The sequence below is a fragment of the Pseudopodoces humilis genome, chromosome 1 (assembly GCF_049639895.1).
Source record: "Pseudopodoces humilis isolate 2021_Gansu_Grassland_sample_001 chromosome 1, ASM4963989v1, whole genome shotgun sequence".
NCBI classification, from domain to species: domain Eukaryota; kingdom Metazoa; phylum Chordata; class Aves; order Passeriformes; family Paridae; genus Pseudopodoces; species Pseudopodoces humilis.
The window spans coordinates 8,615,002-8,642,871 of record NC_142200.1 but is presented as its reverse complement, the minus strand read 5'-3'; the positions used below and the strand labels follow the sequence as shown (position 1 = coordinate 8,642,871).

At 37.7% G+C, this 27,870-nt stretch overlaps 1 protein-coding gene across 2 annotated transcripts in view; it reads right to left on the bottom strand.

The window, feature by feature from the left end:
• The window catches only part of ADCY8 (adenylate cyclase 8), a 118,342-nt gene that overhangs the window by 76,588 nt on the left and 13,884 nt on the right, over positions 1-27,870 (bottom strand). For both annotated transcript variants that reach the window (XM_014254089.2, XM_088053374.1), the window contains exon 2: positions 10,508-10,657. In XM_014254089.2, the coding sequence (XP_014109564.1) occupies positions 10,508-10,657 (150 nt within the window). The remainder of the gene's footprint in view (positions 1-10,507; positions 10,658-27,870) is intronic.

Below are 27,870 nucleotides of genomic sequence, written 5' to 3'. Positions count from 1 at the left end.
CCCCCTCTCGGCCATGGGCAGGAAAACTTCCCACTAAACCAGGTTGCTCACAGTCCCATCCAATTTCCAGGCAAGAGGAAGTCATAACTTCTCTGGGTGACCTGTTCCTATGCCTCACCACCCTCACAGTCAATAATTTCTTTCTAATATGTAATCTCAACCTACTGTCTTCCAGTTTGAAGCCATTCCCCCTTGTCTTACCACTATATGTCCTCTTCAAAAGTCCCTCTCCATGTCTCTTGTAGCCCTTTTAGGTACTGGAAGGTTCTATGCTGCTTCCCCAGGGGCTTCTCTTCCCCAGACTGAACAATTCCAAATTTCTCAGCCTTCACAGGAGAGGTGCTCCAGCTCTCTGATCATGTTTATGACTCTCCTCAAGACTTTCTCCAACAGGTCAATGTCCTATTTATGCTGAGGATCCCTTGAGCTGAACAAGTGATATTCTCCAGCCCCAGAGTAACCCATTTGACTCATATAATAATGGAAAGGAATATTTTATAGTTTTGTAATTTTGTTTCTTCCAAATATCATGAAGATTTTTTTGTTATTTATTGTTTATTAAACAATAGTGGAGAAGACAAATATTCAGAAGAAAAATATTTATATGGAAATAAGACTCATATTATGACAAAAATCTTTGTACTGTCTTCTGGTGTATTGGCTTCCATAAATTTCAGTTAGTTTGCAAAGCAAGGCCAGAGTCAGAGCCAAAGAACAGAAGGAAGATAGACACAACACTGGGGACTGATTTCATAATGGCATAATCTTAAGCTTTTTCCTTGTTTTACTGGAATAGAAAATGAGCACAAAACAGCTCCTACAATTCAAATTTGTTCTAAAATATCAGAATGGCACCATCTGACTTTAATACTTATTGTGATATGTTTCTCTGGAAGATCTTTGACTTATCTGCTGTTAAATCTTCATTTAATTCTTCTGGACTATTTCTATTTTCTATTGATTTAGATGTCTCTTTTTCAATTTTGTTACTTTTTTTGGGCTGTTTTGAAAATTGCTAGACAACTTCAGTAAAATACACATTTCTCAGGAGTACTCATGGCAGCTAATGACATGGAAAATATCAGAAAGAAGGCTTTTATGCCTTTTATTGTTTAGCTTTATATGACAAAATTGCTGCAGAACACCAAGATGAATAAGAGCAACAAGGTCATATTTTCTGATCAAAACAAGCAATGCACCTTGTCAGAGAATTAAGAGACTCTAGTACTAAACAGCATAAGCAGGATAAAACTTATTTTCAGTAGGGGGCAGAAATAGTCATCTCCTGAAATTGAAACCCCTTTGAATAGTCTTGTAGATGGGCAGTTGAATACTGATGCTATGAAAGACTCATTAGCCTATTTATAAATGTTAATCCAAGTATTCTATCCTACCTTAAATTATCTCAGTAACGGCATCAGTAACTTGACTCTGTCTCTTTTGTAATTGGTACTGGTCATGGTTATATGATCTAAAACCAATACCTGGACTACAGAGTCCTTCTATTAATTAAGGACATTAATTTCAGAGTCCTCCTACAGTCCTTTCAAGGCACTAAGGAAAGTTTCTTAATACACTAACAGTTCTAATCCTGAATGAGAAATTCATAGCAGAACCACTAATTTGATGAATTTGGAGCTTTGAGCTCTTTACTAAGCAGAGAGAAATGTATGACAGCCCAGCTGGTAGAACTCTCATCACTGTAGGGGGCAGAAACTATTTCATTTAAGGAAACTATTTAATTTACTCATTCCATCTCTGTCCACTTTCCTGACACGTCAGCAAGAGTCGCTAGTCAGTGGCAGCTCTGAAAAGGGTTTGTTTTGTTTTTTTTAAGACACTTCTCTCTTTAGCAAAGAGCAGAGAACACAGGAGACACAGGCCACCAAAATCCAGTCAGTCTCATTTACTATTGACCAGCACAACATTTGAACTACCTGGTTTAGAGATCAAAGTTCCACACAGGAATTTTATCCTTAGTGAATCCAAAAGCCATCTACTAGGAAAGAGATTTCTTTCTCACTAATTTCCCCCAGGGAAAGCTCCCATGCCTGAAGATCTGACACTGAAATTTTTCCCCTATATGAATTGAAGTCAGGGTCTGGCTCTTATCTCTCTGGCATTGGCTATAAATCTCATTATTCTGTTTGAGTCCATGTGATCACTCTGGATTAGCAAGGAATGAAAGAGAAGGCAGCAGATAATTTTTATCTTGATTTTTCCTTAGATTTCTACTTGAAATCAAAATGTGGAGGTTATGCTTTGATGAAAAGAAACAAGCACCAGCAGTGAATGTGAAGGCACAACATCTAAAATCTGACTTTATAATATTTGGATTTCTACTGCAAATGGGCTAAGTAATGGAGTGTTTTGAGAGAAGGTGTAATAAATATACATACTGCTATCTAAAAAATCATAAGTGAATGTAGATATTTCTTCCCCCCAACAATGAGGAAGAGAAATTTGTTATTTTATTTAGAAAACAGGTCACCTACTAAATCAGAATATGGAAATGGATTGTGAAGAATATAAACTTTTCACATTCCTTTATTTGTTGGATTAACCAGTATGTTATACTTAGAGTATACTTAGAGTTTGATCTTCTAAGTGCTGATGGAACAACATGAAGAAAAAATTTCTGTGGGGACCATGGTTTTTTAGAGAAAAAGTACCAAGATGAAAGAAAGTCTGGTTAAATGTGAAGCTTTACTTAGAATCTCAGAGTCAAAAAATCAGCTTCTATCAAGAGGAAAAATTTAATATCTGGACAGAAGTTTAAATAGGTTTTCTATAAATTGTGAATTTATTGTTTGCCCTTTAAAAAAACCAAACCTTACTGTTGCTGTCGGACACGAAATGATTCACATGGATGCAGTTTGAGGTGTAGTGAAAAAGAAGAAATGTTTATTTGTTCTTTCAGTATTTATAGGTTTTTAGACAATGACCAGGGATTGGATAGTCAGGTTAACACCTTCCCAACCACACTGGCCGTGAGAGATATCCATCAAAAGGGATATCTTTAATGGAATGTATAAACACCTATGTTTATAGTTACTTTCCTGGGAAAGTGGCTAGAAATTTGAAAATATCAAAAGGCCTGATTCTCAGGGCAACACCTTACTGTGATAATTTTTAAATATGAAGCACTTTAATCTGTTGTTATAAAGACCATGTGATCTCTAAAATTAAGATTATTCTTTTATTTTTAAACTAAATCTGAACTTTATACTCATACCACTTTAGAGGTATTTAAATATTTTTACCACCAATGTATATATATATATATATATATAATATATATAATATATATATATATATATACATATTTGTACATACATGCATATGTATATATATATGTACACATACACAAGACTTCATGGTGCTTACCCCTCTTAAAGAGTCCTTTCCAATCCCAGTCCAATCTGCTTTTATTTTAGAGGTTGCAAAGTACTGACAGTTGATTAAATTCTAGATTTGTAAGAGCTTGATAAAACCTACATAACATGTAAGCTGCTTTAAAAAATATAAAAAACAAAACTAAAAAACCAAACCAGAGTTCATCAATCTGCAGAGAGCTTCTTAAAGCCATGAGATTGTTGCAGGGTAAAGTGTGAAAAAAAATCCTCTGGAAGCAGAGGTAGAAGGAAACAAATGGTCAAACGGAACAGGTTTTTTTAATGGAAAAAGAGATTAAGGCAGGATTACAGTTTTTCTAAAGATAACAGGCAGAAGAGACTAAACATGCCAACAACAGATTGTTCTGAAGACTAAGGGCTGTCTCCTCGTTTTTCAGCCCTGATATCCATGCTAGAAAGACAGAATGTGTGATTATACCTAGAAAACAAAACCATCTTCTTCCCACCTGGACAAATGGTCCTTTCGAGTGGTGAGCTCTAATCATTTATGCAAATCAAATGAAACAACATCCAAACTGTTTTGACTTTCAAAATGAGCTTTAATTGGATTTGTGGAATCCCTGATGTGAAGGAGATTACCTGGAATGTAGGTGCTCAGTAAGCCAGTAGTGGCAGGACATGCAGGGAGGAATTGTCTGTACAATTGTCTTCCCTTAGGGAAGTTTTCTCATTGCACCATTTAATGTAGAATCCTTTTTCTTCTTTCTCCCCAGTGATCTGACTCAACCCATAATTAAAACTCGCAGATGCCCATCTTTGTCCCACCTTGATGGGAAGCATCCCTATGGGGGATCTGGTGGGTCAGGTTTGGTACCAGCCTGGACATTCTGGCCTGGGGAGTCCTTGCAAGACTGGAAGGAGACAGTACTTGCTCCCCACCTACTCTCCTGCCTCCAGCCTTCAGCTCCATTTCCTCTGCCAGCGTGTTAGATGCCCAAGAACATTTTCATAAGGATTAAGGAAGATATTAAGAAGGGCTTTTATTTCCACATAAGAGGACGTTTTCTTTGTGGAATTTGAGATTATTTCTGCAGAGAAAGGGGCCTGCTTGCTGAGGAATGAATTGCAGAGGGATTTAAACAATACAGCTAAAGAGACTTACGTGTTGTGGCTTTAGTAACTTCTAGAACTAGATATCTGCACTGAAACTGCACAAATGTGGTGCTAAAATTAGAATTATTTTCTCCATATGTCTTGTAAAGACTTAAAACCTGGAGGATTTGTTTCTGATTTGAATTCACTCCATCCCAATAGTTTATCACAGCAGGGGCAGAGCAGCCTTTGCTGGTGAGCTCTGCACAAGAGGTAAAGAGTTTTGTCTTCATGAATGATGCATAACCTGCTACACCGAGAACAAAAATGAACACCTCTCCAGAGGATGAATGTAAAAGTCAAACAGATATGGATTGTTTTCTCCTCTGATTTCAAATAACTTCTTTATAAAATGTTATTAGGTGCTCAAAATCTACTAGAAATAATGTAAACAAAATGTTTCAGAGAGGATATATATTGGGTTTTCTGAACATTAGTCCAGACCCCAAGTTATTAATGTTAGCAAGATACAGTTTAACAACTTTGCTTAGTGTGCATGCAGCCTCCCATCCATATTTTCCTATTACTTTGTCCAAGATTAATTAGTCTCATTGGTCTAAGAGCAGTCTTGAATAGAGAGTTGAAGTATGGCCATGACATCAGAGAAGTTTCTAATTATGACTAAATACCTTTCCTATGAATGGCTATCCTGTAATATTGTGATCTTATCACAAGAAAAATGGGTAAGGGCTGGACTGATTTTAACAGTCTTATAGCTATAATAACTTTAGCTATTTAATTTTTGTGATTTTCCCTGCCTAGTCCTTTTTAGGCTTCATTTGCAGCTTCAGTTAGTCAAATATTCCTGCACAATTTTTATTGCACAACAATATTCTTGACTCCACTACACAATAATTGTTTTCAGATATGTATAACTTGACATATTTATGTGTGGTGCAGGAAAAGGCAGCATGGCAAAGTTATCTGAGAGATTCTTTATAATTAAATTGTAGTCTTTCAGGATTTAAAATGTTAAACAAATTTCAAGCAAAGATTGGAGAAAGAGCAGGTTAGGACATCCGATATGTATTGAATGCAATTCTTCATAAAGACATCATTTCAATATGTGTCTGGATTTAATATGTCATTCATTTAAAACTTAGGGATTTTGCATCCTGAGAAATAGAAATGAAATAGAAATTTAGTGCAAGTTTCTGCACTTCATTAAGGAAATTTCAGAGCATTTTCACAATGAGGAAAATTACATACTCATTGGTTTTGAAGGGTTTTCAGTAGCTAATTAAGAAAGTGAGTTAGACTATCTATTTTCATTGCCCAGATATGATGAAAGCACAATTACCTGCTGTGTCCTTACAACAAAATCAAGATAAAAACAAAGATTGTGTCTTTGAAGTGTTCATTAACAAAGTATAGGACTGGTTGTCAACATTTTTGAAACACGTAGATATCAAATGAAAGTATTAAACAAAAATTTCTAACAGAAAGTTATGTTGTTGTTGGAATAAAATGGATTTATGAAAGCTGAGAACCTCACATTTGTTTTTTATTCATAATTGCAATGTTTTAAAAACAAAATCGGAGGACATTTTTTGGCAGCCATATTAATTTGCTTGATATAAATACATCTTTTAAGAACTGGCCTCTAACTACAATTCATTAGAAAATATTTAAATTCATTATTTTATCAATAACTGCTAATCAGAGGCTATTTTTACAACACAAATTTGTCTGTGCTGCTTCCTGCAGCTTGCTTGTCTGATATTTTCATCTTCTGATAAAGTCTTTCTGATACTCATCAGCTCCTTTAACTATGTCAAGCTCTGAAATGTTTTAGATTTTCACAAACATTCTAATTTTTAAATGAAAATTAAGAAATAAGTAGACACAGATGTTCCCTCAGTTTCACAGAGTGCTGGGACTTCCAGATGCTATCACACAGATCATACCACACAGGTAGGTGCATAAACATCATTAGCAATGACTGCTGGAGTAATTCTCCCTTGTAGCCACACCATTGTTCATTTTCATAATTGAGTAATTAGAATTAGGAAATTCATTGCAATTTAAAATGCTAATATGTACTTTAAACTACCCCAGGTGCTTAAAAACAAAAGGATAACAATAGAAAATTAGATTCTTGATGATCTGAAAATACAACTGAAATCCTGACTTTCTCAAACTCTCCTGAAAATTTTGTCTACAAGTCTTGCTGAGAGTAAATGGGGATGGGGGAGGCAGAATGAAAAAAGATGTAGGAGCTTTATTGTATATAGACTTTTGGAAAGAGACGCTGGAAACTGAGTCACTTCCAAACTGGAGTCAGGTTGCCCTGGATGAGCCAGGCTCCCTAAAGTCTTCTGCATCATCCAGGTCCACATTGCATGCTCTTCTTCCTTCCTGTGCAGTTACTGAATGAATTGCAATTGGTGTAAAAGCTGAATTTGCACCTGAAGATATTTTCAGTGGAAAATGAGCGTATGGAGCTAATTCAGATTTACAGAGACTACAGGCCCAGACATTTCTGAACAACAAAATGCCTTTGACTGTCAAACTGGAAAACTTCACAGAGAAAAAAAAAAAAAAAAAAAAAATAGTGCAAGGAATTCTGGAACCCTGAAAACCCCCAAAGGGAGACACTGTGGGAAAATAATGACATCTGGAAAACACATGACATTCAAATTTCAGGTCAGAGTAACATGAACAACAAAAAAGCTTTATCATCCCTAGTGGGATCTTGGTGATTTCACCTCCTATTTTGATTGCTCTTTATGCAATTATTGCAAGTGAGTGAATGAAACTGCTTTCACTGAAGAAAAAAATCAGCTCAGATATATAAAATGTATCTGGAAATGCAGAAAAATATCCTGTCTTTCACCAGCAGCAGAAGCTGACACAGTAGAAAGTTTATATCTGTATTCCAGAAAATCCACAAATACTCATTAGAGGGTCATTAACAGCCTCTAACAAAGAGAGATCCTTCCTTGTCCGTATTATTACTGTTTCCTTGTACTGTTCCACATTTCTAATGCTACCTCTTGCTTTTCTCTAAAACACAGATTATAAAATGTTTGGCTCACAATTGGACGACTTTCCATGACTGGTTCCTTTATGCATTGCACAATACTGCAAAATGACAGCAGTAGCATTTATTGCTATTAGAATGACAGAAGATTAGAGATTATGAATCCAAGGGATATTGAGAAATTGGAAGGGTCATTTTGGGAGAGCTGAAACTTAATTTCTTGGTTATAACAATACACAGTAATGAATAGAAGTGCATCTGAAACATTTATATGATTTCCATGGTTATATAAAATTGGAGCCTGTAATTATTTATGGACAAGCATACCACCCCTTGTTGTAGTTTAAAAACTCATGTTGTTTTGTTCTTACTTTTACTGGTCTTCTGATTTAAACAAAGTAAAGAAAAAAACCAGACTTTACAGGATCTTTCTGGCAAGCTGTCACACTTCATATGACGTGCCATACATATGACATGTCAATACGTTTTAATTTTCTGTTACTTTCATTTTAAGAAGCAGAAGATGTGTGGGGATGAAAGAAGCCTCGAGAGATTTATATTAAGTCATCCACTACTCTAAAAAGTAACAGTACCACCACTGAAAGCAACAAAAAACCTGCCTTTGCTATAAGTACCCTTTAGTTTAAACAGTTTGTGGGAAGTGAAGTGGAAATAAATTGAAGTGGAATAAATTTGGAATTCCTGGAATTATTGTCTGGAGGAATTACACAAGTAATTATTCCTGTATTTTCTATTGTTGAAGAGAAAATTTTTGCTCCTCAAAAATATTTCTAGAAGTTTTCAGAAGTCGCATCAAAACTATCATCCTGCACGTTTTTTCCACCTTTTCCCCCCTTCATAGGAAATTAAAGTAATGGAATTAATTTAGCAAACTTGAATCCTTACTTTTAAAAATGTGATAAGCATTAACAGCAAGTAAGTTTTTTTACATTCATCTGAACCACAGATTCATCTGAACCACAGATTCCATGTATATTTGTCCTCAAAGTAGAAAAATGCTGGCAGTTACTGAATTATTGCCTGTGTACTCATTAAGTGAGCATGAACAAGCTGCTAAAAAAAGTGGTCACCTAAAATGTGCCCTTGTCTGTCATATTAAAGCAGAGAGGTTTAAAAGTTGCTTAAATGAGGTGCTACCTCAGAAACAAATGAAAAAAATAGAATGCTTAGGGAAGCAGGCTCTCCATTCCTCAAGATGTTCCAGTATTGGAATATTTTTTTTGATGTTGCTGTTCCAAATACAAATGAAAAGCTGAAAAGTTTATTAAACATTTTTATATATAGTAGTGTGCATAATGACAAAATTACAAAATCCAAAGAAAATTAATCAGAAACATTTTGAAATGTTTTGTTTTAAAATTTTGAGCTAATTTGTTATTAAATTAAGTTTTAGAAGAGATCTTTCTTTTGGTGTCCTCTTGTCTGTATTTTTCTCCTGTGGGTATTTTCCTTGGCCCAAGGACATTTCCCCTTATGCATTTCCAGTCATATGATGCCTGTGACACACTACTTTGTTTGGTTATAGGTGAATCTCAGCTGCAGTGAGGTAACACTCCAGGAAGTTCTGCCCTCAGGGAACAACACAGTCCTGAAACCTTGCAAAGCACTGGGCCAAGACAAAATTCACAGTTCAACTTGACTTAATAAAAACAAATATTTCAGATCCAACTACTACTTCTCCCCTCTCCAAAAAAAAAAAAAAAAAAAAATAAAATCTGCCCACCCAAATGGAAAAAATCTGTTTTCATTTTCCTAATAGACAATACAAGTTCTGCAAAATTGGATTTCTCTAAATATTTGTCTTTGTACTAACTTCGTTTTACATGAGAGGATAAAATAATTCTAATAGGAAAATATCAGAATAATATGGAACAAGGGAACAAGGGAATCTTTAGTTAGTGATAGAAAGTTTTTTACAATGAGCTCCAGAAAACTATGGTCAAAGTAAAGCTTATAAAATCATGGTTTATGAAAAATTAAGCTAGAAGAAAAAGGAAAAAAATCCCAAACACCCCAAAATCCCCAAAAGGCATGAAAATATGGTCCTGCAGTCCTAGATTCTAGAACTCTGTATAAGAGCATGACTTTCAGGGGGAAAATGAAATAAATTTGAGAAGTGACATACATATTTATACAACAGGGCAAAATGAAAGGCTAAATTAATCTTAGAATGATACAGCAAAGTAACATATATAGTATGGATGCTGCTCCCTTGGTGCAAAATAATAAGCAGGAAACTTCTTTTTTATTCAATACTTATTTTGGATAAAAAAAGATGATTACCTCAGGTCAACCACAGCTGTTCGGATCAAAAGTGCACCTAACCCAGTATACTACTGCACACAGTGACCAAAAGTTGGTTTTTCAAGAAGAGTTTAAGAACAGAGAAACAGAATAGTGATACTTTGCTGCTGTGGTGTCACCAGCCACAAAAATCTGTTTATGAGCCTGAAGGGATGCTTCAGTATTTTCTCTGCCTAGATAGAGTTCACTTCCATGAGCTTGCTTAGTTTTGACAGACTCACAGGAGCAGTCAGGTTGGAAGGATCCACAGTGGATCATCTATTCCAGCCTCCCTGCTCAGGCAGAGCCATCCCAGAGCACGTGGCCCAGGGTTGCAGCCAGATGGTTCTGGAATATCCTTCACTTGACTAATGCAAGTTTTAACATCTACAACACTCTGAAACATGAAGTTCCCCTGCTTAACCCCTCTTGCATAAAGAGGCATTTTTAAACCTCTGCTAGTTGCTGCTTCATTTGATGGCCTCTTCCATGGGAAACGATGATGAACAGCCACTCTATCCATCCTGTTTCCCAGGGGAAATCTTTTAGATGCCATATCAACATATCAGCACAGTAACAGCATAAAACTCACTTTACCTGCAGAAATCAGGTGGTATCACACTGGAACCAGCAAAACTAAAAAAGCCTGGTCTTGTCCAAGTATCAATACCAGTTAACACAAAAATAGGAATGTTTTTCCTGGTGACCATACCTGTCGCTGGTTTTCTGTCTCTAGTCTCAGCCTGGCTTCCACACATCTTCTGGTCTCCAGGAAGGCTTGACGCTGTGCTCTGTCTGATAGGTAACTAATGAAGATTCCTGCAGTGTTCATACACATAAATAACACTGCCTGAGCTGCAATCTGCAATGAACAACAAATACGATTTGATTAGACAGGAGAAGCAAAAATATCTTTTTTAAAAAATGAAAGAGAGACGAAGACAGCCTTGTAGGCTGCAAAAATAGCAGTTAGGAAAGTTTGCATAAAATAATATCTCAGATCTTAAGTAGAAACATCAACTTTGTAAATTGTCTCTGCCTTGAGGATGAGATCTGCGGTATTTGGGGGCATTAAACTCTGGTTGAACCACAAATTATATTTCCAAAAATTGCCTCACAGAGCTCTAGCCAGGAATGATTACAAATGTAATTAACAAATTTTTTTTGCAATGCTTCTTCTACAAGAGCAACTTTATGATTTGTTCCATGGCTTTAGTTTGGGAAGCAAGGCATTTTAAGGAAAACAAAGAATGTCAGTTAGCTAAGAATATCAGTGATAATAGTTATTGTATTATTATTGACCAAATTAAATAAATTCTTTTCAGCTGATGGCAAAGAACAAATTTTCATAATCTGAATTCTGAACCACTCAACAGGGGAAGCTGAAAGGATAACCAAGTTCTTGCACAGCCAGTGCCTGTGTACACAGACTTTTGCTTTGCTGAAGTCTGTGTAAGAGCTGAACTGGTTTTCCTTGTAGAAGCTGCGTCACAGCTTCTTTGTTTTCCGTAAGAACGCAAGAGAGCCAAATGGGAGTGTAAATTTCAGTGGATTATTTGTCTGTCATTGACCTCTCTTTGTGCTCTTCATGTTTGTAAGGAAGGTCACATCAACACCATTGAAGCGAGGATTGGTTGGGAAAGTGAGTAAGAAACTGGCAATATTTGACTGGCATTAGAGACAGGACTAAGTTTTGCAGGCTCAGTACTTTCATCCAGTATCTCATCCTTGTAATTGGTTGGGATTTCAAAGGCTCTGATACCTACAGGATGATAACAACACCAGAACAGCCTCAACAAGGCAGATCAAGTGTTCATCATTCAGGATACTCTCTCTGGTAGTGGAAAACAGAGAGTATTGAGGCAGGAGCAGAAGGATAAAACAGTAAGTAATGTGTAGAAAAGTACAGCAAACATTCAGTGATGTCTTGTCAAAATAGTCTTGAACACTCCAGCAATCTGTGGTTGCAGAACATTTTGGAATAGACATTGTATTTTTTTACTATCATCTAATAATCAGTTTTCCTAAAATCCAAGTGTTCTTTGTCCTAATAGAAGACTCTTTAATCTCATTGTGATGCTTTAACTCAGATCTGCAGGTCTCACTCCCCACAGTCATGGGGGTTTGCAAGTGAGATCTGATATCAGACCAAAAGTATCTGACAGAAAATTCAGCTTTATATATTCTGGTATTTCTGAATCTGGAGTATTGTTGCACTATCGTACAGGGAATTAATTTGCAATTTATATGTCATGATTAAATAATAATAATGCATATCCTGGCTCCAGATGAAGTTTTGTTTAACCTTTTCCAGAAGCAGATGTCTAGACCGGGCTTGTGAGAAATAGGTCATGATTAGCATGATCCTTGCATCTCCCTGTCTTCTAGGATCCTCTAAGCTGGAGGTGATATACTCAGTGCACCTGCACAACTTTTCCTGATGCCTTTCTCAAGTTAATAGTACTTTTGGCTCCTATGTCACTCAATAATAAAGATTTTTACAATTTAATTAGGTCCTTTGTGATAAAAATGTTCCCTTTTGTTTCCTTTAATTCACAGTTTTATAATTTCTTTGAGTGCTGCATCATGTTTATAAACAGCAAGTAATCATTTCCAATTAATTTTCTCGTCACCATTCTTGATTTTACTGACTTAAACCATAACCTCTTACTTTTACTTTTTAAAAGGGAGGAATTCAAGACTCTTTAGTTGCTCTGCATGTATCACTATTCTCCCTTTGTGCTTACTGCTTTTTTCCTGTTATCTACCATACCCTGTTTTACTGAAGGCATGTTGCCCTGGACCAGCCAGCTTCCCCCAGACACTCTCTGCCTTTGCTCCAGGATAAATCAGGGAAGGCAGTAATTTATCTATGAGATAACTCCTTTCTGATGCAAGCTACTAAGAGGTGTATGATGAGCTGACATGAGACTGAGAGTAGTTCAGAAATGAATTGCTCAGCAGGACAACTGAAATTGGCTGTGGGAGGTTGGAGAAATCCACTTTTCAAACTTTTTTGACTGACTTTTAACTTTGACCTGGGCTATATTTTCACACATACTAAGAAAGTAAGATTAGAGAGTGAAAAAGAGAAAAATCCCTTCAAAACATTTGAAAAGTGAAAGCAGTGACAAGGTGGTCTCCTTTGCTTGCAAATTAATTTGCAATTTCCTCACAAGCCCAGTTCAGTCACCCATCTCTTCTAATGCTCAGGACTTGTTCCACTCACTTCAGCAGAACTTAGAGCAAATGCACTAGAATTTGGCTTTCAATTATAGTTCATGGGTATATTATTTGATTTGGAGAAAGGGAATAATGGAAAAAATGTTACAGGTAAAGCAGCTTATGCAGGGGCAGAATTGACTTTTCTGACACATGGTAGTCTGATTGAAACCATTCCAAAGAGTAAAGCACTATGACTTGCAAGGCATACTGATCTGGGGTTCTTGTTAAAAAAAGAATAAAAAATACTTATAAGACTTGCTGCTCCTTTTTTCTAGAGCTTACTGGAGCCAATTCCAGAAGTCTTGGAGGATTTTCTTAAACCTATCAAGGCTACAAGCCAGGACAGACTGTTTTCAAGGATGTACAAAGTTTCTTTCTTTATGACTGACCTGAAAATGATCAATGCTCACACAGTAGGGAAGCTGAAGAATAATGTGAAGAAAGAAAATACTTTCACAACATTTATAAGTCTATTTGTACCTTGCACAGCACTTAAATGATGAACAGTAGTAGCACAGCAAGTGATCTTGGAAAGCCATGAGTGATGTATTTTGATTTTAAATAGGGCTCTGAGGAGGTCTGCTTCTTGAATATTTAAAAAATGCAAAGAAGGCACCCTTCACCACACTGCTTGGGAATATCTCTGTAACAGGATCGTCACTGTCCCTGCTGAACCTGCAGTTACACATAATCACATAATGGGATGAACAGAGCTAAAGGAAGTTACTTGATAAGATCACTGAGGCAGTAGAATCACAGTATGACAGAGTCATCAAGGTTGGAAGAGACCTTCAAGGTAATCCATTCCAAGCATCAACCCAGCAGCACCATAATCACCCTTAAATAACATCCCCAAGTTCCACATCTACATGCTTCTTAAACAATTCCAGACTCCATTACCTCCCTGGTCAATTTATTCCAATGTCTGACTACTCTCTCAGAGATAATTTTTATTTTTCTTTCTAATATCTAATCCTGGCACAATTTAAGACCATTTCCTTTTGTCCTTTCACTTGAGACATGGCATAGGAGGCTGACACTCACCTCACTCAAACCTTGTCTCAGGTACTTGTGGAAATCAATGAGGTCCCCCTGAGTGTGCTCTTCTCCAGATGAAACAATCTCTGTTCTCTCAGCCACTCCTCATAGGATGTGCTTTCCAGACCCTACACCAGTTTCACTGCTCTCCTTTGGACATGCTTCAGCACCCCAATGTCCTTTTGAAAGTGAGGGGCCCAAGAAGAAGCAGTCATTAAAATTCTTATTCCAAAACTCTGCTCTTCATTTATTTTAGAAGGTGATTAAGAACTTGGTTTACATAGAAACCACTTGTCAAATAAATTGTCATTTATAAAGTGTCCTCCATACAGGCACCTCAGAACCCTTTGCAAAATCATTGTGAAAACTAGCAAAAAAAACAAAGGATATGAGAGGATGCAAGTCAGACAAGTAAGCTTTGTCTAAATTTGACAGAACACACTGATTGAAATAACATCCTTTTTATCTACCACTCATATAAAAAAGGCTTTTTCAAGACAGGTGAAACCAAGAAAATATTTTGAGTTGGTTTGGGAACCACCAGGTTTCAAAGAAATAATTAAAAGGCACCAGACATGGCTCATCAAGAAGAAATGGTAATCAGAGCAGGTACAATATGGTAATGCTAGAGAACAGGAAAAATCATTGAAAAGATGGTAAAGAAATTCCCAAGTCTGCTATGAAGTGTTAGGTAATAAGCTACAGACAGTTTTCAAGGCAGAGTTGAATCTAGCTCCAGAAGCAGGAAGTTCAGAAGGGTACAGGTGAGATACTGGGTTAAGTATACAACAATTTTTAGGCATTTCTTCTATTAAGAGCACCTAATTGAGGTGGCCTTCCTTAGGAGTTTACATAGAATCAATCCTGTGAGCTTATGCATGACTGGAAGGAAGTTAAAGAAGTTTTAGCAAATCTCAGAAGTTTCAAGACTTCAAAAATCATAACTGAACTGTGTTTTAGTTTTTTCCTTTTTTCCCTTTTTCCATATTTTCCTTTTTGAAATACACAGTTGTCCATCGGGGAATTTAGAGCCATAAGGCCATTAACAGATGTTTATGGAGTGTGTAGTGACTGACTGAGTTCAGCACTTCCAAAGAGCACATAACCTGAGGAAAAGTGAATATTTATGAACATTAAACAAACCAAATGGATTGGAAATATGTTGATAGATAGATGGCCCTAAAAGATTGTAACTGACACAAGCAATCTGCATCAGGAAGTTGAGACAACAACAGCTTATATCCACATGGAAAGCACAATGGAGGCAGAGGAGAGAAAGCTGACTAAGTTTAGAAATTGTTCTGAAATCCAGATGGACAGTGAACTTGTGTGTTACTACCTCAAGTGCAGAAATACACTCTAGAATGTTTAGCAGAAATAAACCTATTATTAACCTCTTCAGGAGGCAATTTTGTTCTGCTGCCTAGAAACAGAGCAGTGTCGGGGCTGATGTCACCCAAACACATGAGAAGTAAAAAAATGATTTCAATATAATCTCCAGCTCGATATTCTTGGGTCTTTATCAACAGATTAGAGTATTTCTTGTCTGTTTTGGAAAAATTGGGAGGGTAAACTTGTGCTTCATAAAGAGTGTTTTCAGCATGTGCCACATAAGGAACTGGTTGCTATGGTAATTATTATTGAATAATTAAGTTTGGAGAAGCATTTTGATTCTTCATTACTTGTTTTACTAAAAATAGAAGTTTACCACAAGGTTGTTTCTTGTAATTAAAATGTCTCAGAAAACGCTCTCTCCCTTCTCAATTAATGTCTTGCTTGTGTTACTTGAGGGAAAATAAGATGTTTGTATAAGAATTTATCACCAGGAATGGACTGAGAGTTGCACAAGAAGACAAAAATGCTCTACTTTCTCTGAAACAGGAACATCTGGCAGCACAGACTCTATCACTCTCTCACTGCTGGGCTGCAGCAAGCCTCTATCTCCCACTGAGGGTATGATTTTATGAATCAAAGCTCTTGCCAGAGGAGCTAGTAAGTACCTGTTTCTCTGTACTGCCTCATTCCCACCTTGATCCCTCAGTACAGCTTCCCCTTTGTCATGCCAGGTCAATTATTTGTGGGACCATACTGTGAACTATATCAGGGAACTTAGCCAACTTAAACAACAAACATTTGGTGTTGGCAGTGATTTTTGTATCTATAGCATTCATCTGATTAAGTTCACAGCACAGCCTCCACAGGAAGAGGAAGCATGTGAACATTCATAGCTGGCACAGCTGCCAACTCATTAAACAGGAAGCATTGCTGCTTTATTGTTAAATCACCTTGTAAAGAGGGTTTCTATTCCCCAGGTTCACTCATTCTGACTTCTCCTGGGTCTAACTGCTGAATTCCCCTGGCCATGATAAGAGGGAGCTTTGTTTGTTTTAGTTTGTGGGTGCTTCTTCACTTTTATTGGAAACCAATCTGGCCCACAAAGGTGCCCAAACTGCTGCCACAACTTTCCAGAAAACTCACCTGTGCCTGATTCTCTCTATTTTCCAATGCATAAGTACAACAGGTGTTTAACTCCTACTTACAGCTGGAGTGAGTGCTATTCTTTTATCTGATCTACATACATGTACTTTACTGAAAGACAGAAATACCATGCCCTTGGGAAGACAGGGATGGAGAATATCATGATGTTATTTATGGCAAAGTTAGACAAGCACAGACTATGATGGCCGAGAACAGCTTTACCCCACCCACCCTCGATTTGCTACACAAGCAAGAAGCCATTTGTACCATTGTCACCATCTGATTTCATGTTTAGAACTGAATTTTGTGGTTCAGCTGTGCTCAGCTCCCATGGGAACACTGGCTGATTTTTCAAAAACTGATCTTATTTATGCCTTTAGGAGAGCTGAGACCTTTTAAAAAGCCTGATTTTGCTGCTTCCAGAGCCATCATTGGAGGACTTCACTGTGTACTTAGGAACAGTCTGGCCTTTAAGGTGTATGAAATGTGCAGCCTGCAAGCAGCTTGGCCCTATCAAAAGATAGTGTGTACCACCAGAAATTATTAGATTACCTTCAATGAAAACAATTGGTTTCAGACAGTTTTCTCCATCCTGTTGCAGAATATCCTAACACAAATTTTTGTCCTGCTAATGATTTAGAAAACAAAAACTGTTTTCCTTCTGAACAATGACAAGTTTGCTTAAGATCAATTGTTCCAGTTCCAGATAGTATTTGAAAACATGTATCTTTAATATTCAGAACAGGAGTGTAATTTGCTATTAGAAAAAATATCTGTATCCTATTTGGTTCTTCCTCCCATTGAATCCATTAGAAATGTAGAAAATTGATTGTCTGATTAAGTTTCCTATAAATAGCTAAAGACATACAAATTTGGTAAGTCAGCTACCAACTATGGTAAAACCTTTGCAACATGGTGTGGTACAAGAGATCTTCCAAGAAAATAATATCAATCATATAATATCATAATTATACCATATATCATATGAGACACAAAAGGACTGACATAACTGAGGGATGCAGAGGCAGTCAAGCCAATACATAATCCTGCTTGTGCTGTCGAGCAGCCCAAAGTTTCAACACGTCCTCCTGCTCCTCTTGAATTTGTCTAAAATTTAGAGTTCAAGAATAACTTTAATAATAATAAAAAAATCTATTCTGGGCCTTTGGATAATCTCTTTTGGTACCTTTCTTTTTATAGATGTTAAAGTGACTGGCTGTGACTGGGACAGTGCCAATGGCAGGGTCATAGCCCATGTATACATGGAATGAACAGTGATGGGGAAAGGACTTTCACTGTTTAGAAACTGTTTTCCATGGCTATAAGGTGTTTAGCTGAACTCTCTGCCACGTACCAGGAGCTGATCCTGAACTATGCAGTGAAATCTGGTTATCACATCTCCAGTTCACTGAGCAGCACAGCACCCTTTTGTCTTCATTTTGTATACAGGATGCTGTCATCTCCAGATATCTGAAATGTTCCCATTTAGATAAAACAATCTTATCTTTTTGACATGACTAACTTTCTTCATTCAGTGTTTTCTGTGTGTTATTTAGTTATCTTTTCCCTCTACTCTGAGACAGCTGTATTGCAGAGTAATTACAAGGAGAAATCTAAAGTCAAATCTTCCAGACATAATTATTTCATTGCCTAAAACATCACCTCATTTGGTGTGTTTATAAGTTAACATAAAGGGCTCAGACAGCAATCTCTTCTCCAAGTATATGTGACCTTGAAACTACAGCACATGTACTACAGAAATTCTTTCGATTACCTGTGCTGTCTAACCAGGAGTAGATCCTGCAAAAACAAACAAAAAACATCAAAAAACAAGGCACAGCACAACATCCTGTGCAACAGAGGACACTGGAAGCAGCCTATGGCAGTCAGGGAAAATTAGGAAACAAAGAGATAGTATTTCCCAGTTCATGGCTCAGAAGGGAGTGCAAAGCAGCTGTTTCTCTTCCTGCACTTCTATATTTCAGGCTCATGAAACTCTGTCTAACTCCAAAATTTTCCTTATACTTTTCTATTGCCAGTGACAATAAATGGGGAGGAGCTGTTGATCCCTTGAAGGCAGAGAGACCTGGAGGTCTACCTGGACATATTTAAGAGCTGGGCAATCAACTGTATGAAGTTAACAAATACTAGTGCTGTATTCTGCAGCTGGGACAGGGCCATGGAAAGGGACCTGGGGGTCCTGGCTGATGGCAAGCTGAACATGAGTCAGAGGTGTCCTGGCAGCCAGGAGGGCAAAAAGTGTCCTGGGGGTATCAGCACAGCATCACCAGCTGGGCAAGGGAGTGGAGTGTCCTGCTCTGCTCTGTACTGGGACAGCCTCACCTCAAGTCCTGTGTGTTGTTTTGGGCACCAGAGATATTAAAAAGATATAAAGCTATTAGAAAATGTTCAAAGGGAGCCTATGAAGATGGTGAAGGACCTAGAGAGAAGGACATATGAGGAGCAGCTGAAGTTGCTTGAGACTGAGGGGAGATGGCATCACAGTCTGCAGTTTCTTCAGGAGGGGAAGGGGAGTGTCAGGCACTGATCTCATCACTCTCCTGACCAGTGACAGCACCTGAGGGAATGGCCTGATGTTGTGTCAGGGGAGGTTCAGGTTTGATACTAGGACAAAGTTCTTCACCCAGAGGCTGTTTGGGCCCTGGAACTGTCTCTCCAGAGAAGTGGTCACAGCCTCAAACCTGACAGAGCTCAAGGAGCATTTGGACAATGTTCTCAGGCACGTGGTGTAATTGTTGGAGTTGTCCTGTGCAGGGCAAGGATCTGCACTTCAATGGTCCTTGAGAGTCCTTTCCAACTCAGGAGATTCTATGATTCTATGCAGAAGTTGTCTTCCCTTACAAGCTGCATATTTACTGTTCAAAACAGATTTCTAAGTAATTATGTCCAAAAGGAGACACTTTCCATTTAAAGCTGCTTGAGAAATAAATTACTCCAACTGAGAGTTACAACATCTAAACAAAGATTTACAAGGAATTAATCTGAAATGGGGAAGTACACCCATGACTTCCTGGATACTGAGAATTGAAAATAATGCCTTTGGGTTTTTTTGAAGCAACTCTTACAAAATATTAAATTTTCCCCTTGCATTACATGAATGGATATCTGATTTGTAAATAAATGTCTCCCAGTAGAAATGTACCAGTATTTCAGGACCAAGCATTAAACATCATCTCACTGACAAAATATTCCAGCTGACACCTCATCTGGAAATGTCTGAGAACATCACTGAGTTTAGGATGAGCCTGGACAACCTAAAACTAGGATGCCGAAAGTAAAAGTCACTTCTGGAAATTTTCTTCAAATTATTACAATAGTTTTACCTAAGTCAGTGTCAGATAGACAAAGCAGAAGAAATCCTAGTAGATCCCTTATTAGATTATGTAACCAATTAGGAGTAATGGAAGAAAAAGAAAAAAAACACATCAGCTGCTCACAGCGTTGGAAAGAGTTTCTCTACATTTTAAGGAGAAGTGAATTATGTAATGTGAATTTCTGCTAAGTGTTTTGGGGTGTTGTTCTGCACAGCTGTTTTTATTGCTCTGGATAATGACTCTTATCCAAAGTAAGATGTCAAAACAGGGTGACCAATAATTATGTTTGCAGGGCTGCCAGCTTTTCATCTTTTCTGGCACACCTCAATGCTCTTTTCACCTGATGAATTGTATTTATGTCCCAGAAATTACCTGCAGGACAAGCTCCATATCTCTTCCCACTGGAACTGGCAATTGTCATAATTTGTGTGCAGGTGACCCTGCCTTGGTGCATTCTAGAGATCTCTAACCACAGACTGCACAAAAGAAGCTTTCCATTATTCTTCCTAGTTATGTTAGTTCAGGTCACATGTATTTTCCTCTGAATTACCAAGCTGTGGCCATAGGACAAAGAAAGAAGCAAGATTCTGTAAACTATTTTTCCTTTTTAGTATTGCAATGGAAAAAAAAAAAAATAGCAAAATGTAATGATCTTCAATTACTCTTGAACTCTTTATCAAGAAATAGACAACCTTATGAAATACACTAGTCTGTGTCAGAGTGAGACTAATACCTCTTAAAAAGTGAATTGGTTTAACTGAAATAGTACTGAGAATACTGGTAATGAAAAATACATGAGGGATATCACAGTGTTGAGTGTCCTTTTCCAAACAAGCCTTGCCCTTCAAAACCCTCTTGCATTCTGATGGGAAGCTCTACTAATTACCTGTGTGTGGTAGTCAGTGATATGTGCTGACAAACAAACCATCCCTTATAGCTGCTTTTTTTTTTTGACTCTTCACCCAAAGAAATAAAAATACAAACAAACAAACAAACGTCAAAATGGTGATGGAAACAAATGCTCTTTACACTTTATTGTTACCAATTTTTGGAGCAGGCCAGTCTCAAGACTACCTTTTCCCCACAGTTTCATCACCTGTAAGTGGCTGGCATTTTGCATGAGTGTCACTGGTGATGGAGCTTGCCCATTGAATTTACAGCTTATTGATGTGTGAGACAACAAGAATTAACTTAGAGTCCCCAGATCAGGTTTTAGCTTTGATAAGCTAGAAGTAATATGGAAAATATCTTCTCTCTCCAAATTTCGCATCATGGCTGCTCTGCTTCCATTTAAAATTATTTTTTGAAAAGTGACCAGAAAACTCCAATAAAAGCAATTGATATTCCTGTCTTTATTTTTTCCCCCTCATTATCTCCTTTTGTTGCCAACTGTGATGATCTGAAAACCAGGAAAAGACAGAGCTCAGCAATTCCATTTCAAGAGTTCTTTCCTAACAAAACCCTGAAAAAACCCAAAACAATTAAAAAACCCCCAGACACCTTCTTTCTGTCCCTGTTACATGAGACCTACAATTATTTCAGAGAAATCTTGGGGATAATAAAAGAAGCAGTAGTCCAACTTTATTGTGCACAGAATTTCATGCATCCTTAACCCCACTGAGAACCAATGCTAAGACCTTGGGAGACTTCAGGAAATGGAGAGCCCATGAAGATATGGATGAACTTGCAAGGCAAACTTTAAGATGGCTGGGGATTTGTAATAGGGCCCAGGATACTTTGTCCTCCAGGGCTGAACTGAACACATCTTAGGCACAGCAAAAGACATGAGTCACTCAAGGTTAAGCAGGAATTTTATCATATCTAATGTTATTTCATATTTTTTTTTTAAAGTTTGCTTTATCTCAAATATTTTGAACTGCCACTTAGGGGATATCCTGAACAGAAAATAGGGAAAGGACATGGGAGCAAATGGAAACCTACCAGACAAAAGCCATGAGAGGTTACAACATTCCAGACCAGCTGGATTAAAACTTTATCTCAGAGAGTTAGGCGAGGACAAACATTTTTCTTTGTGAAACCTGTGGGTGTTGTTCTGCTATTAGTCACAGCGAACGCTTCAGTGTGGTGATCTAGAAGAAGTCAAACTGACATCAAAAGTACAGAGAGTGCTGTGGGAAAGAGCTGATTCAGTCCTTGGCTGACAGAATATACCAGAGACAAATAATGAAGGATTAGGCTTCTCCTGACACTTTGCTAGCAGAGGAGACATATAGTGCAGGATTCATTTTGTACTGACAGTGCTGTGATTTAGGACTCATTCCTTTGAAGGCAGTGGCTTATTCTGGTTTAAAACAAGGATGGGATTAACATCAAACCCTGATATTTACCATGAGCCAAATTCTCCTTGCCCTGCAATACAAGCCATGCCTTTGTTTTCCCTGCTTGTATAAGCACGAGAAACAGAAACATGTTCATGGAATATTAAATAAATGACGCAAAGCAAAACAGCCTCTGATGGTGAATAATGAATCCTGCTGATACAAGAAATGCTGCTGGAGACTGTTAAAACTTGATGGACATAAACTAACAAGAGAAGCCCCTCAGATGATTTACATCAGGAGGGCTGTGTACACAGTTTGATACAATGCACAGTCATGAATGATGTGGACACTTTTGCAATTTGAGTTGAATAAAGGCACCCACTCAGGAGCAAGGTCAGTCTTTACCTCCTCACACAGAAACCTATTGTCTTCAAAAGGAAATTTTCTTGGGCAAAGCAGTGTTTGGTCTTAGTGAGTATTTAGCTCACAGATCCAATATTTAAGTCAATATTGGTGCAGTCAGGACACTTAAATATTGTGGTCTTAGGAGCACTCAGAAGACCAGTGCTTGAAAAGAAATTGGGTGTGATTTTGGCCATGCTGGGATATGAATACCAAGGGTGATGATGTGTTTTGTGGCACAAAAACCATCAGACAATTTCTGCCACAAATTAGCTGATAAAGTTGATTTCTTACTGAAATTTCAGGCAAGGGAAAGAACATTGCTTCTGAGCTTTAAAATGGAAAATCAAAGACAATCAGTTCTGTAAAGTAATCTTCCAACTGGTCAATATTTTTTAGAAAGCCAGATAGCTCTAGTAGTTAAATTATGAAAGGGTTGAAGGAGAAAGGTCACAGGTAATGACAGGATGACGCACTTCATTGAGTTTAACACTTGATCCAGATCTCCATCTGTTTGATGGAGTTTATTCATCCTGGCCCTGATGGTTTCTTAAGCAGTCTCTTCCAACAATCTTGATCTGTTAGATATCATGACATGAGTGAAACAAAGCATTTCAGATATCCTAAGGAACCGCTTATGGCTCCTTCTTGATATCAATTTGAATATTTTGGTTTCCCTACAAGGAAGAAATCAGTTCTTGCTGCACAAGTTTTGCTACTCAGCCAGTTAGCATTGATCAGACTGTTCCAAATTAAAAAAAAAAAAAGGAGTTTTTCTGTTCTTAAAGTAAAATAGGCCCCCAGCCAAGCTCCATTGTTCAAGATATTTTCTTCTTGTATAGATAGTGCGGTGCTGAAAGAAATTAAAGCCATGTCTGTAGACAGCATTATGAACTCACTAGTTGTTGATATAAATCTGATATCTCACAGCTGACACTGTACAGTAACTATGTGTGTAACCTATATTAAATTCTAGGTAAAAAAAAGAACAAATTTAAATAACTTCTCCATACTGTTACCCTCATGAATATTCACGTCCATTTGTTAAAGTCAGCATGATTAATCATTATATGAGTACAAGCCTAACATATTTTTCTAATAAATACACTGTGTAGTAGCATCATAAATTACTTTTTCCAGGCATTTTGCTCTTCTTTCTTACCTTCTGACATGTTCCTATATAGTATTTTGCACCAAGAATTTATAAAAAAAGACAAAGACTCTAAATCCTGCCAGTTATTACTTTTAAGGATAAAAATATTAATTATGAAAGTAGAACACTGTGACAAAATACCTCACAAAATGATATTAAAAATACAAATATTGGGGAACAATATCTGGAGACAAGCATCACAAATATGGAGAGTCAGAACAGTTTTATGAAGGTCTAATTTTTTTGAAAAGTATGTGTGTTTCTATGTTAAAATTTTCAGTTCTTGGCAGAATTTGAAAAAAAACAAAACTCCACCCACACATCTGTTCTATTTCCCTAGTAAGTAGTAAAGGAGTGCAACTGCTGCATTTCTGAAAAACTCAGACTTTTAGGTGTAGAAATCCCTTTCTTAGGCTAATATTTGTCTGGTGGCCCCCAGAAGGGAAAATGTGGCTACATAGAGATATTTAAGGTTCAGAACACACCTGCAGCATGTGGGAAGCATGTGGCAGTCCTCAGCTTCCAGTTCAACTGGAAAACTGAAATGGAAGAGTCATTGCCACTCAGAGCTGCAAAATCCCTGCTCTGGGAGGTGCCAGCTCCTGCTGACCTCAGTATTCAATGAAAACTCTGCTGGGTGACAAGACATCACAGGAGCCAGTCCAGTCAGGAACACAGAAATACCACTGCATTTGGATGGGATGATCCAGACATTTCTGTAAAAATGCATCCAAATCCATACACAGTCAATGTGCACGTCTTCAAAATTATTATTATGATGAAAAACACAGGATGTCCTATATTTAACTACCACCTGACTTCCACTAAGAACAAGAGTAACTGTATTTTGCCTGTGTGTTTAATACCATCCTCTCCCTTGAACAAAAAATCCAGCATAATTTGCAAAGTATTCATTTTTCAAAGAGATTCCTGTGTTTGGCAGGAGTAGAAATGGTTGTCTGAAAATATTTCATTGAAGTTGTCTGTATAATTACCCTGAACGGCTGCTACTGATTTTGTAGTCTGTAAATGAAAGCATTTGGCTGAAAGACTGAATCGCCCTTCACAACATGAAAAAAATAATTAAAATATCCTGCCAAGGTCAGAGTTTATTGCCCTTGAAGAGAACATTGGTCACCAGGTTCTCTGAGTTAAAATTGTCTGCTACTAAGGGCTTTCTCGTTATTGGAGAAGGAAGGAAATATTTTGTTTCTGCTCCAAAGAAAAACCCCCTTATTTATACCAGAGTAGGATGCTCAGCCCTAGGGAAGAAGCTCTGTTACTGCAGTGACAGAAGACAGAAAGCATCCTCAGGTCTCATGAACCTATTGTGGGTGTCACACATGGAGAAACTTGGCAAGTGATAAGATGTTCCATGAGCATTACCAGATTTTAGGATGGATTTAGATGCAAAAGTTAGAGACAGGACTCTTCCACCTCTTAATGATGCTCTAGCTACTAAGCAAGCATTAATTGATCTCTATATTTACTTATGTATTCCTATATTGTTTCCATTATTTTCATGTACACCACACATCTAGGAATAGTCCTAAAGTCAGCTGTAGTCCCAAAGATTTCTGAGACATCTTTTAATGTACACAATTACTAAAATATTTGCTTAGAGCAGGAACAACCAGGAAAACTCTTATTCTTTGTAATTAAGTGGTATATGCACATTTATACAATAGACAGAATCTAAAATAACACTGCTCCTCTGAATATATTTATGTTTATATATGCATGAAAATAAATAAATCAGACCAGGTTTATGACATAAGATGAAGTAAAAAGAGCTGATGATGACCTAAAAAAAACTTTTCACTGGGCAAAAATTGCCCCTATTCAATCAACAGATTCACTCTTTGTTTTCTTTTCTTCAGCATGACTTTATTGGCAACAGTCTCTCCACCAGTTGTTACTCTCTTAGAAAAGACAATCAGATTCTCTCATTTTCTTGCACCATCAACAATATTATTGGCTAATATTTGATCCAACATGCCTGTAGAAAACCACGAATATAAATACCTGAAGCTGAGGCATTTTAGGCTACATAAATGAAAATAATTCAGACTAATCCATCAGCCTCAGGGCAGCAATCATTATATATATGAAATGGTTTACTTCTTTTGAAACTGGAGGTGAGAACACTGCATCGCAGTCAAAATTAGGAGCAAGTATCATTTAATTATAGAAAGTAGGGCATGAGAAGACCTTGATAAGTCACTTAACCCATGCTCTGGGGTCCTAGATATTACCTTAATCACTCCTAAAATTGCCACTCTAAACTGTTTAATTATACCTCATGGTAAAGCCTTCCAAGCAAAATGAGGTTATTTTAAGATATTGTTATTAGGTTGTTTTCTCAAGGTTTCTCCTGCTATCTAATGTAACTGTTCCTTAGAATAACTTAACCCATCATCTCATGATTGCTCATAGATGAAACAAAGAACAACTTATTTCTTCCTCTCTGTAGCAATCTATGATGGATTGGCACACAACTCCTTCCATATTTGAAGGTTCTCACTGCTGTTTCTTCATTTTCCTTTACTTAGAATAATCCTCTATCCTGTAGAAGTAGAGAAAATAAGCAGGATACACTGTGACTAAAACACTATATTTAAAGATCATCAGTGCTTTCTTGGGAGAAGGTTAGTCTCTACTTTTATTTTTTATAAAGGATAGTGTCTGTTGCTCAAAACGTTGTTCTAACTTTGATAGACCGACTGCCTGAGGGTAAACCTGCCTCCAGCTTTCTTTGGCACTTAAGACTGCTGAGAAAGTCCCAGGGAGACCATGGTACACACACACACACACACACACACACACACACACACTTATATCACATAACTGAACACTAACGTAGCAATCTGACCACGTGAAACTCAATGCTTGGTACTGGTAGAGGAATTTTTTTTTGCTGGTAGAAGGAAAGACATGTATTATTAATATTGTTCAAACTCTTCCACCTGTAATATTGCACAGACCGCAGAGATCTAGGAAGTGGAGACAGAATTGTTCCCCAAAGGAAGCATGGAGTGAGCATGTGCCTGATGTTTGCTGTAAACCTGTTTTCAGGCAGTGCTTGATGTCCCTAGGTGGGAATGGGGAAGGCAAGGTTGCTGCTTTGACTTTGAACCATATTATGATGATAAGCCCATAGAACAACACTCATGAAGAAATGAGGGCTGATGACAAGTGCCTGCAGTTTTAAGTTTATGGTTAAACTTGATGATTCAAAATGTCTTTGTCAGCCTAAATGATTGCATGATACAGGCCTGCAGGCAAGTCGCTCCCATGACTTGAGACTAGAAGGGACTGAAGTGTGTGCAGAAGGCACAGAATATAAACCAGGTCTCACCCTGGCATCACAGGAGTTGTGCCTTGCACATGACCAGGTGACCATGTTCAGTCTTGATTCCCATGTTAGTTCTGCCCTCCAGATCCTCAGCAGGTCTTTGTATCTGTATTCTTGAAACAATACCTATGCTGCTATATCAGAATCAACGAGTTTGGAAAGGCCTTCTGGAGATCATATTGTCAGATCTTCCTCAAAGCAGGGTCACCTGCAAGTTGCTTAGGGTCTTGGCCAGTCAGATTTTGAATATTCCCAAGAATGAAGATTTCATATCTCTAGGCAAGCTGTCATAGTGCTCATTCACATTTAGAGTAAAAAAAAAAATGGTTTTTTTATGTTTAAGTGGAATTTACTGCATTTCAGTTCATGCACACTATCATCCTCTCTGGACACTGCTGAGAAAAGTTTGTCTCTGTCTTCTTACTTTAGAGTAATCTATTTATACATAATTATCAGATTACCATTCCCCCCATCCCTGTTCCTTCTCATCTCCAGCCTGAACAGTCCAAGCTCTCTCAGCCTTTCCTCATTTGGCAGCTCCTCATAGCCCTTCTCTGGAGTAACTCCAGAGTTCATGTGCCTCCTGGGTATTCCTGCACTGGGCCTGGCACTCCAGATGTGTTCCAGGAGGACCAAACCAAGAGAAAAGTCTGCCTTCCTCAAACCAATGAGAATGTTCTGCCTAAGGCAGCACAGGAGGCCACTGGCCTTCAGCCTGTTGGTTCATGGTCAGTTTGGGGTCTACCAGGTTCTCCAAAGCCTTCTCTGCAAGAGCTGCTTTCCAGCTGGCCAGCTGCCCATCTCTTG